General features: G+C 38.4%; 1 protein-coding gene across 3 annotated transcripts in view; it reads right to left on the bottom strand.

The window, feature by feature from the left end:
* Nucleotides 1-5,007: 5,007 nt before the first annotated feature.
* The window catches only part of ARID4B (AT-rich interaction domain 4B), a 154,278-nt gene continuing 139,335 nt past the window's right edge, over nt 5,008-19,950 (bottom strand). For all 3 annotated transcript variants that reach the window (XM_034765068.1, XM_034765070.1, XM_034765069.1), the window contains 4 exons: nt 15,974-16,087; nt 13,208-13,423; nt 10,149-10,295; nt 5,008-6,763 (listed from right to left, as the gene is read on the bottom strand). In XM_034765068.1, the coding sequence (XP_034620959.1) occupies nt 6,633-6,763; nt 10,149-10,295; nt 13,208-13,423; nt 15,974-16,087 (608 nt within the window). In that variant the 3' untranslated portion in view covers nt 5,008-6,632. The remainder of the gene's footprint in view (nt 6,764-10,148; nt 10,296-13,207; nt 13,424-15,973; nt 16,088-19,950) is intronic.

Raw genomic sequence — 19,950 nt, 5'->3', positions numbered from 1 at the left:
ACACAAACCAATGAAAGGTATCAACTGAAATTTACATATAAGCAAAGTAAGAAAAATGCTGGTTGAAAATTATTTGAGTTTGATCTAAGGATATTTATTTTGTATATTTTGATCTGTTGACAAATTGTGTTTAAAGTTATAAAGCTTTAACTTTTTGAATCTCACCATCTACTGTCATTAGTCTCCCGCACCATAATTGTGCAAAACTGAAAATTTAAATTGACAATCTAAAAAATACTTAAAAATAAACATCAACATTATTTAATAAAAATCAAATTCAGGCAAGCCTAACTATAGTATATGATTTTGACAGTCACCTAAAAATATACAAAATATAAGCTGTGTCTATATAGTATAGATAGCAAGTACAAAGAAAAGATGGTTCTTGGAAGATTATGCAATGTATAAATGTATTATATATGCAATGTATATACTATAGCCCAAGGATCTCAAACTCAAATCACCACAAGGACCACATGAGGACTAGTACATTGGCCCGAGGGCTGCATCACTGAAACCTTTTCATACAATGATACAAAAGTATAGTAAAAAATGAAGAATAATATAGTATGCCATTAAAAGTCGATGTATTAACTTTTTAAAAACTGTAATGCAAAATGTCAGTGCTAATTTTGACAGTCATTTCATTTTTGGCCACTTAGCTGGCAGTCTTAATTGTATGAGTTAACATTTGTTTCTGTCAGCCTGTGATGGGGTGTCCATCCCACACAAGCCCAGAGTGGGTAAATGTGGGCCAGAAAGGGCCAATTAACCTTATATGTTGCACCTGGAGGGAAGCCAGGAATTTATAAGAATTAATGGAAGATGAAGCCCAGTAGGGGTAAAACCTGGGCTAGGATGATAAAGCTAGGAAGTGACAGCGGGAAGGAGGCTGCAGGGTGGAGGTCTGCAACCACTCCCTAGAGGGAAAGGGAGTTGGCTAGAGACGAGGAGGTCAGGAGGGGAGTAAACCCTGTGGTTCTGTCCTGGATTAGGGATTCTTACAAGAGGCCTAAAAGGGTGGAATACCCACAAGGAGGTGCTCCTGTGGTGAGTGGACCCCTTTACACAGGTCTGCAAATGTACCTTGTAATTTCAGCCCAGCAGTGTTCTCACTTATGCTTCTTCACCAGTACTATATTCTGCAACTGGAATTTAGGATCTTGTCTAACTCCCATTGAAATCAATGGAAAGAATGCCATTGACTTCAATGGGGGTTGGATTAGACTCATAGTCAAAAAGAACAGGAGTACTTGTGGCAAGTACTCCTGTTCTTTTTGCGGATACAGACTAACACGGCTGCTACTCTGAAACTCATAGTCAAAAGTTCTGTTGATAATGTGTAAGTCAGATTAGCATACAGCTCATGCTTCCCCTCCCTGCCACTATTCCAACCTCTTCCCCAAATCCCCGCCCTGGCCCTGCCTCTTCTCTACCTCCTCCCCTGAGCATGCCGCATCCCCACTCCTCTCCCCTCCCTCCTGGAAAGTCCTAAGTGGTGCCAAACAGTTTGGTGGTGGGAAGTGCTGGGAAGTAGGTGGAGGAGCAGGGATGTGGTGCGCTGGGAGGCGGGGGAGTCAGTGCCTATGGAGACCCCTGCTATAGCGTAAGTGAGCTACAGGGATGCAAAGTTGACTTAAAGGTGTCTTTATAGTCCCCTGATTGTGGGGCCATCCAGGTGTCAGTTTTGTTCCATACCCTTGCTGCAAGTTAAAACCGATCTCAGGCTGCTGTCTCTTGTGCCAGTTGCCAATGGTACACTCCTGCTGCCAGGGATGCCCTGGCCATGCCCATGCTAGAGAGGATAAGAGGAGCTTAGTTAGGAGCCTCAACTGCCTAGCTCTGTGGCACCCAAGGTTTTCCATAGGCAACGGCAATCATCAAGGGACTAAATCCACTGGATTTAGGCCACTCTGTGTTGTGGGAACCAGTTGAAAAGTGCTGCAGTGGAGAAAAAAATTGCTTCTCAACCTACAATTTCAAAAGTTTAGTAATTTTGAGTGCTCAGGATGGCACACCTTAAAGGAGCTTGATTTTCAGAGTGGGGTATTCAGAAGTTTTAAAAAATCAAGGTCCTTTAAGGTGTCAAACTGTGCACCAGAAACGGAGGCAATATATTTACTTGTTTTTAAAAATCAGGGCCCTAGTTCTTCATAGGAATATTAAGGGCCCAAATGTCATGTGTTTGCTATTATAATAGTAATATAATTTTAAATAAACAGTTCTTGTTTACATAGCCAATAGTGCTATGATGTCACATTGCATCATATTATGAAGATGAAATCTTTCTTTTCAAGGAAATATTGGGATATAGAACTGTAGGAAACTCAAAAAAGTTTGCTACATTAGTGTTTTTTGGAGGATGGGGTTTTCCTACAGAATGTTGGTTTTCCTTTAGATATGAAAAGGATTGAACTGCCTATTCAATTTTCTCACATCCATGAACTGCTGGGTTATAAAAAGACTCAAGAATTCACTTTTTGCCATGAGATGAATTGAAAATTCTGCTCCCTATTTCTTCTGAATCTCCAAATAGGGGGATGATGTTGCCCTCCATCAGCAGCCAGGATTCTCAAGGAAGTTTCTGGACCAAATTCAGCTATGTGTAAATTACATGTGGGGCATGCATTGGCTAGAAAATAAACTGATACATTTGATTTGCTGGCAATTTAGGCCCCCCTCCCGCCCCCCCCAAAGGTAAAACCAAAAACTTTTTTGGGGGGAATTTTTGGCAAATCAGTAAGTTACAAAAATGTTTTGGGTTGGACAGAATGCTTCATTTTGATTTTGGGCACTATTTAACAAAAGCAGAGGAAATTTGGAAATGGAAGGCTAGAGTCACAAAAGGGTAGGCACAGATCTCAAAGCCAAAGAGAAACCTCTCTTGTTGAAGCTATTCCTCTTGTTTAAATAATTAAACATTATTTCGGTCACAGTGAGAGAGTGACCTTATAGCCTGGTTGTTGAATACTCACCTCGGATTGGGAAAAGCTGAGTTCCAATTCCTGCTCCAGAACGGGGATTCAAATCTGGATCTCCTACTTCGCATGTGAGTACCCTAACCCCCTGGGCTATTTGTATAAGACCAGGGCTCCTCCCTCTTCGGTTTTATGACTGGCACTCCAAGTCTGCTTGGGAATCTATCCCCAAAAAATCAAAATATTTTGTTTAAAAAAAAAAAAAAGTCAAACAATCATTTTGACATCTCCAATGTTTTTTCCTGACAATTTTCCAAATTCTATACAAATTCACAAAGTGTTTTGGTCAATCCAAATCTGCAATTTTTTTTCTTTTTTGCAAAAAACAAGTTACAGATGAAAAACTGTGCCCAGATCAAATCCTAACCTAAGTAGAAGTCTACCTCAGATTAGTAACTATGAACTCACATTTTTGTTTTGGAATTGCAAATGTGAGAAGGACAGGGACACAACTTTCAGTTCCGTCTCGCAGCCACAGGCAGTAAGAAGGAATTGCAGGCCAGTTGGCCCATTATTCCCTTTATGCTCTTGGCTGGGTGGATGGGAGTGAGAAGGGTGCAAGGACACACAGGGCACAGGTGTGGCCCAACAGATACTGCAGGCAAAAAGATTCCAATTTAGAGTTCTTGGGATGCATGAGACTCACCAAGAGTGGAATGTATATGGACAAGCACTTGAAGAAGAATTTTTATTACTTGTAATGTGAGAGAAGGAAAAAGCTCACATGATTCAAAGAATCTAGGAAATTTGAAGGCCTGACAGGTAAAAACATTTTTTTCTTGGAATCAGTTAAGATACTGAGCTGCAGAGTACCATATACAGAGAATCACTTTTCAGAATAGAACTTCACTTTAACACCTCTAGAGCAATTTATAATACTGAAATTATTCATTACATTACATGGAAACAAATTCAGTAAAGAAAGGGATAATATCTGCATTAGATGGCATGGCTACCTGCAATATTATTCTACTGCTAATGAGAGTATCATTCACCTTAATTAAAAATGTGTGGTTTCTAGTTTTCCTCTCACTTTCAAGAAGCAAAAAAATTCCCATCAATGAGAAAGCCCCCCAAAATAGATGAATCAGATTTCTGGGGGAAGATGGATTAGGGAGGAAGATAACATGGAGTAATTAGACCAAAAAAGATACAGGAAGGATGGAATCCTGCCCTGCTTACTGAGACAGACTTCCTCTAAAGCCACTAAGAGTTTTATTAAAGTAAAAGCTATCTGGTCAAAAAGCAGATGCAGAAGCATAGTCCAGTACGTGAACTTTGCCCTCAGTTCCACAGGAGCAATTCCCAATGAAACCAATGCAAGTTACATCTACTGATGGGGAAACACAGGCACATGCTTAACTTTACTACTGTGACCGGTCAGTTAAGTCATTTAAATCAATGGGATTTCTCATGGTCCTAAAGTTAAGCATGTGCCTAAGTGTTTGGAGGATCGGGGCCTCAGATGGCAGAATGCTAGTAATTAACATAGTCAAGTCTTGCTAAACTGCATATTAATTACTTGTTATTTAACAAAGCCTCATTGATAATGTATCAGTTTGCACATACAATAGCATTTTAATCAGATGAGTGAAGTCTGCATGCATAGGATCAAATTCAGACCTGGGGTAAGCAGGAGCATTTCCAGTTATTTCACTGGAGTTCTGCTTTCACCTCATCTGAACTTGGCCAATAGATATTAGAGGTCAGCAAATATCTTAAGCATCTTTTCTTTCACATTTTCAAACTAACTGAATTAAAGTGGATCAAATTCAGTCTTTAATTATACTGATGCTACCTCATTTATGTCAATTTGCCAAATTAATCAGTAGCATGGCTCTGTATAGGATGACTTCGGCCAAATTGAGAAGAGAATTTGGTCCACTATATTTTTCTCAAAATTATTCCTTATATATTTATTTCTTACAACACAACCAATACAATTAGCTTAATTGATTCTACAGTCTGGTGTCATTTAAATGAACACACTAAAATTACTTAATTAAACTGTTAGAAACAAAATCAGCGATTCACAAACTATGGCATTTTATTTCAGAGGCCTTTGCTTACATTTGTACAATATATTACATAATTCTCCATTGTCTGCAGAACCTAATATATATTTTATAGCTTTTTTTCTATAAGCTTTTCCTTCAATGTTTGTCAACAAATTTTTACAGTCTTGTACAAATCTGAATACTTTGAAACCATTTTCAATAAAATCAGTTACCGTAAGCACACACTACGAAGACTGAAAACGCTTTTCTTAGAAAAGTCGAAAGTAAAGGATTCTGACACTCTATCATCTACAAACAAAACCTTTTGAAATTACATGTTGTATTGCCAAAAAACAAAGAAAAACATGCCAGCCCCTTTTTCCCCCAGCCAAAAAAAGTACACAGAACTACAATTAAAACAGTAAAACAATCTGTACAATAAAGTACTGTGTATTAACAGTGCCAGGTATTAAATAGCTTGAATGAACACTTCCGCAATATACAAATGTCTTACAAAGATGTATAATTAACAGGAGAGAAGCTTGGGATTCATACAACATAAAATCAATACATGTGAAAACAGTTTTGAGTTGGTTTTGGATTTTGTACAAGGCATTTAAAAAAAAATTATGTCTAACACTCAGCTAGCTATTTATATTAAAAACAACTATCCTTTTGTGGCAGTGTTCATATCAGCAACCACAAACTATATTAACACAGCTTTCTCCTTCTTGAAGTCCTCTCTGTTGCAGTTCGTAATAAAATAAGCATTACAAATGAAATATTTGTTGCTTTAAGGGAAAAGAAACATTTACAAGAAAACACAAAAATATAACTGTTATAATCCATTATGAATAAATATACACTTTAAACTGGCTAAATACAATCTTTATACATTGTTTAAGATTTAATACAGTTTGATAGCCATTTTCTTCCTTTTGTCATAATGTATTTTATCAAAATTAAAAAAAATACTGATTCATAGAAAAATGGCAAAGTACAGTAGTTCCATTCCAATTAATGGGTTATTAAAACCCACAGTAACCTATTAGCCTAATTCAAACCTGTAAACATTAGTCAGTCTTTTTAAAAGAGAATCTTCATATTTGGTTATCAGGACTGATGTCAAACATCCTACTAACTGCAGGTTTTGAATTTAATACATGTGCTTGACTTATACAATTAAAGCCACTATGAGGTGACTTAAAAGTTAAAAAACAATTAGTTTGTACAAATGAAAATAGGTTCAATATTTGTCATAAATAAATGGAAAAATATCAAATGTTCCAGCTTTAACAAAATACCAGGGAATACATGTACAGTAAGCCTTAACACATCAATTAGGCCCATCCAACAACTGTATGCTTACTGTACTGTCTCTACAGGCAGTGAACAGCCTCTCCATTTGCCACAGTGGAAGGCCTTCGAGTCACTAGACGTACAATTCCCAGACAAGTTGGAAACAATTATTGCTTGAGGAAAAGCAGTTTGTTGTACTTTTTCTTCATAAAAGTGCACTTAAGTGCAAAGTTAGCTTGTCAAGAAACAATTTTTAAATACAAAATAGTGCTTGTCTGAATTTTGTGCCACCGTGCAGTATAAAAAAAAGTGGCCCTCAGCAGCCATTAAGTGCAAAGTGCTTTGGCAAGTCCTGCTGTCACCTGCACTCAACTGACATCCCATTTTGGGATGAACTTGACATAGATGGTTCTGCTAAAGTTAACATAACTGCAGCTGTAATGGAATTGGAGGAAGGTGAAGAAGAAGAAGATGATGTAATAGCGGCACCTATGACAAAGAAAAACAAAAAGGTTTAAATAAATGTACTAAAATAAAATAAAAAAAATACTTTGCATGTACATTAGCAACCTCAAAGCAGATAATAAACATTAAAGAGACACCATCAACTTAAAATCTAGCTAGTTAAAATAATAAAAAGAATTAAAAATAGTTTCACCTGCTCTCAAGTGCCCTTGCCAATTTTTGTGATTTTCCCATCATGTTATAACAAGAGGAGTGCAGATAAAAAGCTAATTTTATTTTGTGGCTCTTGTCATATGCCATTAGTGTGAGGGTAACAAAAAGTTCTAACCCTGTCATACAAGAAGGGTCAGTATCCACTGACTCCAACAACTACTACACATTTTTTAATTAATAATTATTTACAATTTCTTCTTGTTGTGTGAAAAACCAAGACAAACAAGGAAACTGACTGTATGGTCCATTATACAGTACTACATTACTATAAATTACTATCACTATAAGGTGGGTACACAACTGGTTGAAAAACCATATTCAGGGAGTAGTTATCAATGATTCACTATTATACTGGGAGGATACATCTAGTCGAGTCCTACAGACAGGAGCGCCACCAGCTTTTCCGCCGCCCTAGATGGCGGAAGGTCCCGGCGCGGAAATACTGCCGCAGTCGCCGCCCCCCAAATCGCAGTGCCCTAGGCGACTGCCTAGGTCGCCTAATGGGTTGCGCCGGCCCTGCCTACCGGGGTCTCTCCTGGCCTGATACTATTCAATATTTTCATTAATGACTTGGATAATGGAGTGGAGAATGTGCTTATAAAATTTGCAGATGACACCATGGTGGGAGGCATTACAAGCACTTTGGAGGACAGGATTAGAATTCAAAATGACCTTGATAAATTGGAGAACTGATTTGAATCAACAAGATGAAATTCAGTAATGACAAATGCGAAGTACTATACTTAGGAAGGAAAAATCAAATGCACAACTACAAAATGGGGAATAACTCGCTAGGCAGTAGTACTGCTGAAAAGGATCTGGGAGTTATAGTGGATAAGAACATGATGAAGCTGTAAAAAAGGCTAATATCATTCTTGGGTGTATTAAGAGGAAAGTCACATATAAGACACAGGAGACAATTGTCCCACTCTACTTGGCACTAGGGAGGCCTCAGCTGGAGTACTCTGTCCAGTTTTGGGTGCTATGGTTTAAGAAAGATGTGGACAAACTGGAGAGAGGGGAGCAACAAAAATGATAAAAGGTTTAGAAAAGCTGAGCTATCAGGAAGGTTAAAAAAAAATGGGCATGTTTAGTCTTAAGAAAAGAAGACTTGAGGGGGCACCTGATAGTCTTCAAATATGTTAATGTGTGTACCAAGAAGACTATAATCAATTGTTCTCCATGTCCACTGAAGGTTGAACAAGAAATAATCTGCTGCAAGGGACATTTAGGTTAGATATTAGGAAAAACGTTCTCACTATAAGGATAGTTAAGATCTGGATTAACTTCCCAGCGGAGGTTATGTAATCTCCATCATTGGAGATTTTTAAAAAGACGTCAAACACCTTCTCAGAGATAGTCTAGGTATATTTAGTCCTGCCACAGTGCTGGGGGATGGACAAGATAACCTACCCCTGTTGCTTCCAGCTTTACATTTCTATGGCTTGGTCTACACTACCCCCCTAATTCGAACTAAGGTACGCAACTTCAGCTACGTGAATAACGTAGCTGAAGTTCGAAGTACCTTCGTTCGAATTAGTTCGAACTTACCTTGGTCCACACGCGGCAGGCAGGCTCCCCCGTCGACTCCGCGGTACTCCTCTCGGCGAGCTGGAGTACCGCAGTCGACGGCGAGCACTTCCGGGTTCGACTTATCACGTCCAGACTAGACGAGATAAGTCGAACCCAGAAGTTCGATTTCCAGCCGTCGAACTACCGGGTAAGTGTAGCCAAGGCCTAAGACTTCACTGTGCTGTCAAACATACAAAGTGAACGAATGAAGAATAGAGAAAAATACTATTTCTCTCCAATATCTTTCAGCAGTAATAATAGATATTATTTATAACAACAGTAGGTATAACATTTCAGAGAGAAGTGTGACTTAAGATGGTGTTCCTTTGAAGTAGTTCATTAAGTAATGCCTCTGTGGCTAATGGAGAGCTAATATTTTATAATTTATCATGGAATCATGATAAATGATTTTATAGTAAATTATGATACTTATTTGTCAAGAAAATGAAGCTAGTAATATTGAATTTTGCATAAAATTATTAGAAAAAGTTAGTTTTATAATTCTTCAAAAAATGTAGATCCTCTTAGAGAATAAAATAGAATACATCCCTCTGAAAATGTTCTTTTCATATGCAGTGCTGTTGACTAAAAACGTTGGATGTCTGAATTGTATTTTTGTGGGATCATTTTTGCTTGAATTTTTGAAGAATTTCTAGATATCTATACAAACATTTTGCTGACAATTTTACAAATGCTATTAACGTGAATACCAGCCCAGGACATTGCATGAATTTGCCACTTCTCAGATGCTGCACTGAAATCACGAGAAACAGTGTCATGTGGCACTGTCAAGTAGTTTAAGTGCAAACATTTAGGCTTTGTATTTTAAATGATTATATAAACCTAATATTAAATAGAAATGTTTTAATGAATTTCAGTGAAAACCACTTTGCACTTAAATGTTCCCCTAGTTTTTATAATACAAACACAGCAGTCCTGTGCTAGTATATGAAATAGAAACAGATGAAACTTATTAGATTTTCATTATCTGAACAAGGTGCAAAAGAGTAAGAAAGGCAGGATAAATAATGAAAAGTACATTAGATAACTAAAACTGAAATTAAAAAAACCCAAAACTAAGCTGTCATTGTTAAAAAAAAGCCCATTCTGGTAAAGCACGTAAGCAAGCGTTTAACTTTAAGCACATGAGTAATCAGAGTCAATGTGACTTATTTATGTGGTTAAATTTAAGCCTCTGCCTAAATGCTGTTGGAGTCAGGCCAAAGATGGAAATTTGTCTTTCAAGACGTATGATTTTTTTAACTTGACAGTATTCTTTAAAAAAAAAATAGAGGCTGCATTAGTAGTGAAACAAAAGGAACTCATATCATGGTTTCTATTGTTGGCACCTATTAAAATGACAAACATACTTGTATGGTATGCTGGAAAAATAATTTTTCATGAAGAGTTACCCAACATTTATGGCAACATAAATGTTACACATGTTACAAAGATCAACCCAAGAAAAACATTCTTTTGGACTTTTAATTTAACTTGTTGGAAATTAACAGGTATATGCATTTGAAGTTTTTGGCAGATATCTAAGGACCAAATTCCTCAGCTACAATGGGTAATCCTACCGCAGGGCTCTAACAGAGGACAGAATTTAACCTCAAGTACTTACTTTCCCGTTCCTTTTTTTTCAAGCGCTTTCTTCTTCGGTCAATGGAAGCTACCTCAGATTTTAAGGACAGGTAGTGTTTCCTGATTTCTTGCAGTTTTTCTTGTAGGATTGTTATGCGCTCTGCACTTGTCAGATTTTCCAGGTCAGCTGTGAGTTAAATAACACCTTAGTTAATTATTAATATAGAATTGATCTTTCCATAAAACTTTCTAGTTGTAAATACTTGGGAGATGTTCAGATCCTACGGGGAGGGTATCGGAAAAGTATCAAGATAGAGGACAAAGCAGCTAAAAATCATAGCAACTTTAGTTGCCATCTATCACCATAAAGAAACAAGGCGGGTAAGGTCATATATTTTATTGGACCAATCACTGTTGGTGAAAGAGAGAAGCTTTCGAGCTACATAGAGCTCTTCTTTAGCTCTGTGTAGCTTGAAAGCTTCTTTCTTTCACCAACAGTGATTGGTTCACTAAAAGATATTATCTCACCCATCTTATGTCTCTAATATCTTGGAACCACATGGCTACAACAGAGCAAACATCTATCAATACAGATTTTCTGCCTCAAACACCACGAGTGGCAGACAGGCAAATATTTTTTTTTGGGGGGGGGGGGGGGGGGGAACAAACAAGGTTTTTTGTTTTATGCTTATGAAGATTAATAAGAATTTTTCCATGATTAAATATCAAAAACTGAATCCTTAGATGGGGATTACACACACAAATGGGGTCAAAAACAGTTTAAAGTCTGTGGGCATGAGTCTCAACTCGGGACAAGCAGAGCTCTGACAAAGAGAGTAGCATGGCCATCAGAGAGCCATACAGTTATGGCTTCATGATTCTGTAGCACAGTCTGTGCTGGCTCCAATGTGAATTAGAGCATACTAGGGGCTGCTCTAAGTGAGGGACCATACAATAACTGAGGATCAGTGTAGCATAACAGAGCTCTTCCTCCTTCCCCATCTACTCCCGATATGCCTCTCCTTCCCCTGGCATTTTATGTTGGGATGTTGGTAGGAACAGGCACTGGCTCTGATGGTTTTACTTTCACTGAGAGTTCCCCTCTGCCAGGGAAATTCAGAGCTGACCAGTTATGGTTAAAATTCAACTCCTTTGTGCCACCTGAGGTGCAAAAAAGAATAGCTCTTACCCTGTGTCTGATGTGCAGGAGGGTAGGGAAGAAGGGAATAAAAAAATCACCCTTATGGGAGCTGTGTGGGAAATCTGCACATCTCATATGAGCAGACTGGTGAGTGGGGTTTGGGTAGCGCAGGGGCATGATTGGTGGATGAAAGCACAGCACAGAGCCACATAGTTACACACTTCTGAAGGAGAACAGAAAGCTATGTCTGCTATTCTCCCATTAGCTGCAGAAGTGGAATGTGACCTTGGTGTGATGAAGGAATTATTTTTTAATCATGTTTCTTACAGTAGTGCCCAAGGACCAACCAAGAATGGGGTCCCATTGTGCTAGGCACTATACCAACACAAAGTTGCAATGGATCTTGCTATAGGGCTTTGAGATGGGTGTGTGGATTCTGTCCTCTCAATTTCAGCAAGCAAAGTTCCTTTCTTCTAGAGCTTTACTCACAGATTTAGGATTGGGCTCCAAGGGTTTAGGGTCAGATCCTCTGGTCCTTAAAATGACTGAAGATGGCAAGTGAAGAATTCCCTGTGTGTAGGTGAATTCTCTGCTCTTTTTTTATTCATGAATGTGTGCTTGGGGGAGAAGAGAGGATCATGACCAAGACTTAATTATCTGGACTTTTAAAATCAAAGTCGTAACACCTGGCTCTGAATTGTCCAAAGTGACATTCTAACTTAACCAGTGGAGCTCTTGAAATGGATGTAAAAGCCATGCAAAGGTATACAAATGAGACCTCATCACCAAAAAGAGGAAAGTCTTGACAGCCACTTCGGGGTGTGCAGGAAAGCAGTGCCTTTCTATAAAGTTGAAGACATGAAGCCTGAGGGATCTGAATTGGAAGTTGATTTAAAGGCTCCTAATTTCCCAGTTCTATTTTTAGGAATATAAGGGAGGGGGAGGATTGGCAGAAAAGTCAGAAGGGAGTGAGTACACTTTTAAGCTGCCTTTTTCTCCTATCCCCCTTAAGCCCCACTATGCTTTCAGCAGTAGCTTGTAGCCCAACAGCCACTTCTAGTTCTCACTTTACAACAAAAACAACAAAAACCTAAAGTCTGAGTTTACAATAGAATCAGAGCTGAAAATGGCTGTTGGACCACAAACTATTGCTGAAAGGGCAGCTGGACTTATGGAGGACAGGATGAGGGAAAAAGGGTCTTAAATATGTTTGTTACATTAAAGAAGAGGCGTTGAAGCCTTTCTCCATGTATTTTCTGTTGCCCTCCTTTTTTCCCCAGTGGAAGGATAGTATTGCATTAACTGCCTCCTTCCCAAATTGTTTTCTAAAAAAGGATTATTTAAAATGAAGTCACTCTCTAGTACCAATAAGGCACTGCAGGGTCTGCATTAATCAGCTACTGATGAATTTTTCATGTGGATTAAAGCACATTCACTCCAACTTCATGCCTCACAACACACCAAAGTTATCCAAAAATAGCTGACTAATGCACAAAATGGAGAAGTTTACTGCTATAACAGGATATAAATCTGTTCTGGTTCCAGTTTTGCTAAGGTAAAATGGAACACAAAGAAATCTGACTGACTACCAAGTCTGGGAAACTTCTGAGTGATCATCACAGGGGGGAAAAGAAAAAAAGGTACACAAGTCAATTTAAACATAAGAAGTATGACATTCACACCAGTACTGGACAGTGTGCACAAAAACCTAAGAATGACTTTAAACCCTATGTGTAAAAAAATAAGTGGTATATAAGGAAGTGCACAGGGGTGGGCTTTCTGCATTTTGATCACAGTAAGCTTCACCCAAAAAGAATTAAAAGTTAATCTTAGAGAAAGATAACTAAATTCAGTAATGTTAGGACTGAAAGTAATTGTGAAAGAAAATACTTTAGTACTTTATTTACTATTTCTTACTTCAGGAACAAACTAGATCTAGTTTAAAAAAAGGCACTTACACATTTGAAAACTCCATTTATAAACTTTAGGCAAACGATTATTCTGTTCCTTGAGATCAGATTCCTTCTCTCCGTTTTTCCCACATTTTCCTGGAGATTGTGTTCTTGCAGGTGATTTGGTATGGTGAGACTTCATTCCAGTGGAAACTGATTTTGCTGGCTGAGACTTGGTCATACTTTCACCAGCAGAAAGTTCTTCACTATCACTGCTGTTTGCTGAAGAAATACAAAAATACACAATATAGGTTTATTTTATTAATCAAATCACTAACTCCTCAAGTGCTGGTTCCAAATATCAGAAAAGGGATTATACCTCTTTTTCAATATAGAAAGGGTAAAATGCATCCCCGGTGAAGAGAGGGAGGTACAGAGTGGGCAGTAGGATTTGAATTGCAACCCCATGTGTTGCCTATACAGGTGGTGCTTGCTTATTTTTATATAGAAATATTGATTTGTAAGTAGGCCCAAAAATCTAGGTTTGAAAATAGTCAAGCGAGGCCTGGTAAAATATGAATAAAATGAATCAAGATAATTTAGAAGCAAGCTGAAGATAAGTTAGGACAACCCCAGGTCATATTGCAAATATGTTTGGTCCTAGCTGGTTTCTACAAGTGTTTTAAATAGTGTTAATGTTTTGGAAAATGCTATTTATATTAATAGATATTGCTATGGCATTTATGCAGATATTAATTATGGTAAAAAAGTAAATTTAATGTTAATTAATTAAGGAGCATTATTATAATTGATTATAAAAAGGGTAGCACGCTAATTTTAGATTAGGTACACGCATCCACCACCAAGGTACCGTTAGAGAAAGGATTATGCCCATTCTTGTCATTTAGGTATTGAGCACCCCATAATGCATCGTTTCCTCTTCGAATGTGAGTATAAATGCAGTATAGATTATACTGTAATGCAGGGCTGGGCAAACTTTTTGGCCCGAGGGCCAAATCTGGAGGGGAAATTGCATGCAGGGCCCTGAATGTAGGGCTGGGGCAGGGGTTTGGGGTGCAGGAGGGAGTGGGTGCAGTGTGCAGCAAGGGGCTCACGGCAAGGGGTTGGGGCAGAGGAGGGGGGTGGGGTGTACGAGGGTACTCAGGACAGGGGGTTAGGGTGCAGGAGGGGATGCGGAGTGCGGAAAGGGGCTCAGGGCAGGGGGTTGGGGTGGGGCTCAGGGCAGGGGGTTGGGATGGGGGTGCAGCATGGGGTTGGGATGCTGGCAGGGGGCTCAGGGCAGGGAGTGTGGGATATAGGAGGAGTTCACGGTGCGGGCTCTGGCCCGGCGCTGCTTACCTGGAGCAGCTCCAAGGTGGCAGCGGTGCACACCAGGGCCAGGGCAGGCTCGCTCCCTGCCTGTCTGCCTTGGCCCCATGCTGCTCCCGGAAGCAGCCAGCACCCCGTCCTTGCGGCCCCTGGAGGAGGGGGAGCAGAGGGCTCCATGCGCTGCCCTCGCCTTTGGGTACCTTCTCTGAAGCTCCCATTGGCTGCGGTTCCCCATTCCCGGACAATGGTAGCTGTGGGGGGCGGTGCCTGCAGGCAAGGGCAGCGCACAGAGCCCTGTGCTCCCCTTCCCCCGGAGCCGCAGGGACGTGGTGCCGGCTGCTTCTGGGAGTGGCGCCACACGGGTGGCAATCCTGTGGGCTGGATCCAAAGCCCTGATGGTCCAGATCCGGCTCGCAGGCCGTAGTTTGCCCACCCCTGTTGTAATGCCTGTTTGCTTAAATATTTTATATTAAATAAAGTTTTTAATTTTATCACTTACTGAATCATTCACAGTCCTCCACTAAATTAAATTATCTGTAACCGTCCTTCAGGCTCAAACCGTAAAGAATTCAGTTTGGCTTTATTTGTTATTTTTAAATTACTAAGGGGGAACATATAAATCTAAGGTTACACATGACCTGCCCTTAAGGTAAGTAAATGGGCAGGTAGTGGATTATGTGTGAAAAAATAAAAGTCAAACTTCTGCCGCTGAAAGTCCTGCACAAAAACTGACTACTTGGGACTTGTGTAGGGAAGAGTGAACTTCACCTCAGAATTGTTCAGGTAACATCACAAACAATACTTTAGAGTACATTCAGTAAAGATGTAGCCTCCATTAGAGGATAATGCAGAGCAAATGTCTAGTTCCATAGTGCAGGCAGGAAAATGATCTACATATTCATTAATTAACATCTACTTATGAGGACATCCTAATGTTACCTCTTCATTTTTTATTTGGTTTACTTTAAAAGTCAGATGTACTTGTGAAGTGTTCCAATATGCAGCAAATAGTTTAGGTGGATGAATACAGGTCCTGTGTAATTACACTGGTGGTACTGTGCAAATAATAATACCACCTCTAAATTATGTGAAATTGTGTGAAAACTGATCTTGCATAGTATGTAAGTTCACTTTGCATAGAGTTCCTATTCCCCTCCTTAAAATGTATGTATTTCCACACCCCAAAATATTTTCTTTCCTTTCCTCTTTGACAAAAACAGGCCCTGTAAAGTGCCACGTGCTTACAAGTCCCACTGATTTTAATGGGAGCTGAAGGCTTTGAGCACCTTATAGGATCAATCTGAGAAACAGCATAGCAAGAAATTTTAAATACTCTTGCACTCAGCGAAAACAGCTTCATCATTTTAACATTTATTATGAATTCTCTACTTAGCACATTTTTCTAAAATTTTATCTTTATATAAACACTTCCTTCACTTGTCATTCAAATACAAGATGTTCTCTAAGTCTAGGTTTCATTTTGCACCAAGTTGCTATACTTACTAGTTTTGCTCTTCTTTTTGTTGTTCACCACTGATGTTTTGTGGCTTCTTTTCTGCTTTTTTGAGGAACCGCCTCCTCCCTGAGCATCTTTAAGTCTTTTTTGACCTGTACAGACTCCAATTTTAACAAATCGTTAAATTCTTGGTGAAAACACTATACAACTTTGTATTTTAGGTGTTAAGGCATATCTGTCTATATTAAAGCCTCAGGCAGATCCGCTGAGATTTAAGTTTACAGACAATCATGATTTTTCTTCTCAGCTGCCATTAGCAGGGATTTAATTATTTTATGTGTAAACAACAGTAACTGATACTGGGGGTGGGTGGGAAGCAGACAAAGTTTGCTAATAAAAGAGAAAATGTGTTAGATGTTTGCAAGTAACTAATAGGTCATATGATTCAATACAATTTTTCCTGACACACATGGACATTTTGGTGTTCAGGTACTGCAAATTAAACAGGAATTTGTTCAGATGACAAATTTATCAAGATTCATTAAAAGTGAAAGAATCAGAAAAGACCTCCACTTCTCTTTGATGATAATTCAGATTTTAAAAAACAACAGTACCAACAACGTTATCAGAGGGTCCTGTGGCACCTTTAAGACTAACAGAAGTATTGGAGCATAAGCTTTCGTGGGTGAATGCCCACTTCATCAGACGCAAGTAATGGAAATTTCCAGAGGTAGGTATAAATCAGTATAGAGATAATGAGGTTAGTTCAATCAGGGAAGGTGAGGTGCCCTGCTAGCAGTTGAGGTGTGAACACCAAGGGAGGAAAAACTGCTTCTGTAGTTGGATAGCCATTCACAGTCTTTGTTTAATCCTGATCTGATGGTGTCAAATTTGCAAATGAACTGGAGCTCAGCAGTTTCTCTTTGGAGTCTGGTCCTGAAGTTTTTTTGCTGTAAGATGGCTACCTTTACATCTGCTATTGTGTGGCCAGGGAGGTTGAAGTGTTCTCCTACAGGTTTTTGTAAGTTGCCATTCCCGATATCTGACACAAGTCCAATACTTCTGTTAGTCTTAAAGGTGCCACAGGACCCTCTATTGCTTTTTACAGATTCAGACTAACATGGCTACTCCTCTGTTACTTAACGTTATCAGAGTGCATTCATAGAACATGTAAGGCACCAATCAACAGTATCGGGGGTTTTTTGGTTGTTTTTTTTTTCAGATGAGATGGGGTAAGCATGAACTCTAAAGTTTAGGAATCCCTCTGGCTGGTGAATCAGAAGCATCCAGCAATACCATAATAAAGTAAGATCCCACCATCCTGTGAATAAAGTCCATTAACATATGTCAACCATACTCTTGTTCTTTTATAGTTAAAAAAAACCCACCTAGAAACTCTTCATCAGTGTAATTAGACGTGGACAGCATGTTACAGCTTAATTCCAAGAAAAAAAATAGAGCCATTATGCATTAAACCTGCTTGAATGGTTTTCTGTGGAAATGAAAGTGTTTTGAAGTCTAGCAGACAATTCTGAAGTACCAACAGCCTGTCATTTTGCCTTTTCCCCACCTTTCTGCTTCTCAGATTTAAAAAGTGAAAGAACTACTGGTATTTATGGCCATAGGGAATAAAATTAGAAGAGGAAGAGAAAACTGAAATATATTCTAGGACCTCTGGTTTAAAAAAAAAATAAATCCAATTGGAACTGTACAAGACTCAGAAACTGCCTGATTTACAGATACCATAGGCTCCTGTAGCAAAATAATTTTAAAATTAAGATATTACAGACTCAATCCTGTTTTTAAACATGGACACCTTGAATTTTACAAATGGAGAAGCATGATCACAAAAATTGGAGAGGCGCTTAGAACAGAATATATAAAAAAGTGATAATGTGTGACCGATATTACAAAACAAAACAGAACTTGAAAGGGAAAGGAGTCATCCTTGATTTCACACAGTATACTTTTTATACATAGTACCTGGAAGCTGAACAGCAAGTTTTCAACCTACCCATTATTAAGTGTGAGAGGTTGTATAGACTTACTTTATCACAGGCTCCAAAAATCAATTTCGTTCTCTAATCCTAATTATTCTCTTGCAAGAAGCATAACAAGAGCAGAACTAAAGAGGATACAATGCTCTGAGAGCAGCCGATTGAGAAAACTTTCAGTTAAGCATTTTTCTTGTAAAGGTAGTTGCAAATTGCTAAGATGAAAAAAACATTATATTGCAATTTCAGAATCCTGTTCATATCTCTGTAATTGTTTTCTTTAGCTTATTAATTTTAATGCATATTATAGTAATTATGCTTATCTATGGGAGAAAATATGGCACACTTGAACGGTTAAGTTGCATATTTTACAGAAAGCAATAAAAACAAAACTTCTGAATGTGAATTTTTGTGAGTGTCCTTAAAAACAAATGTGTTCCTTTTAGTCCATGTATCAAAAGGCAGCCATGTAAACTAAAAAATATTTGGTAGACTATAATAAAAATGACTGAACTAATATATAGCTAATGAATTTAACAAAATAGCTTTAGGACCCAATCATGCATGTACACAAGTGCTAGCAGGATTGGGCCTTTTCTTTCCCCTCCTCCACTATGGAGTCCTAGTAGGGATTTACATTTTTGCAGGTTGAATTTGAAAATGAAAACCCATTTTTGAGTTATGTCAGTGAAAAAATTCCAGCCTCTATTTTTAAGACTTAAAAGTGGCATTAAAAATTCTGAATTACTTCCACAGCAGACCTTGTATGATAAGTTTAAGCCTACAGAAATTGCCTTCTACTGATTTGTTGATATTTGAAAATGGCAGTCTAATATGGAAAAGCTCCTAAATATCTATAGGATCACAAATACAACATAAAAGTATCTAAGTCTTCAGGGAGTATGAATAAGAATTGTGAATTCTGATGTTCCTTGAAAATGTATTCTATTAATAAAATTGTGGTCAAGGTGGATTGTTTTAAGTTATAAATATGAACAACGATTCTTCAGTTTGCGGCCTAAGAGAGCAGCAAATTCCTTTACAAAACTCACGCAAGTTAGTCAGACCTTAAAAATCAGTTTGAGATGGTTGCCTGAGGAACAATCCTGGACAGCTGGTTGTTCCAAACCATGAACACACAGTAAATACAAATGTTAATGAGAAACTGTACATTGCATATTCAAGCACCGTATAATAAAAGGTATCCAGACAATTTATGACACACAGACATTAAGTGTACAATGCTTTACAGTTTGGTCTGGGGTTCTGGTGCAATCTCCAGGATACAGCTTATGTTGTATTTGTGATTTTTAAAATATTAGACTGCTGACTAAAAGGACAAGAAACACTTCCTGAAGGAGTGTCAAATATTTACTGATTGATTACAGGCCTTTCTATTGTACAATTTTCATAGTTTTAAAAAGGCACAGCAGGCTATTGCTTCCTCTAAGAGTGTCAAACTGCGAAGAGCTACAAAAGGATCTCTCAAAACTGGGTGACTGGGCAACAGAATGGCAGATGAAATTTAATGTTGATAAATGCAAAGTAATGCACATTAGAAAGCATAATCCCAACTATTCATATAAAATGATGGGGTCTAAATTAGCTGTTACCACTCAAGAAAGAGATCTTGGAGTCATTGTGGATAGCTCTCTGAAAACATCCACTCAATGTGCAGCGGCAGTCAAAAAAGCTAAAAGAATGCTGGAAATAATTAAGAAAGGGATAGATAATAGGACAGAAAATATCATGTTGCCTCTATATAAATCCATGGTATGCTCACATCTTGAATACGTGCAAATGTGGTCGCTCCATCTCAAAAAAGATATATTGGAATTGGAAAAGGTTCAGAAAAGGGCAAAAAAATTATTAATGATATGAAACGGCTTCCGTATGAGGAGAGATTAATAAGACTGGGATTTTCAGCTTGGAAAAGAGACGGCTAAGGGGAGATATGATTGAGGTCTATAAAATCATGACTGGTATAGAGAAAGTAGATAAGGAAGTGTTGTTTACTGCTTCTCATAACA

Source organism: Trachemys scripta, chromosome 3 (assembly GCF_013100865.1).
Source record: "Trachemys scripta elegans isolate TJP31775 chromosome 3, CAS_Tse_1.0, whole genome shotgun sequence".
NCBI lineage: Eukaryota > Metazoa > Chordata > Testudines > Emydidae > Trachemys > Trachemys scripta.
This window is presented reverse-complemented; position numbering and strand designations above follow the sequence as displayed.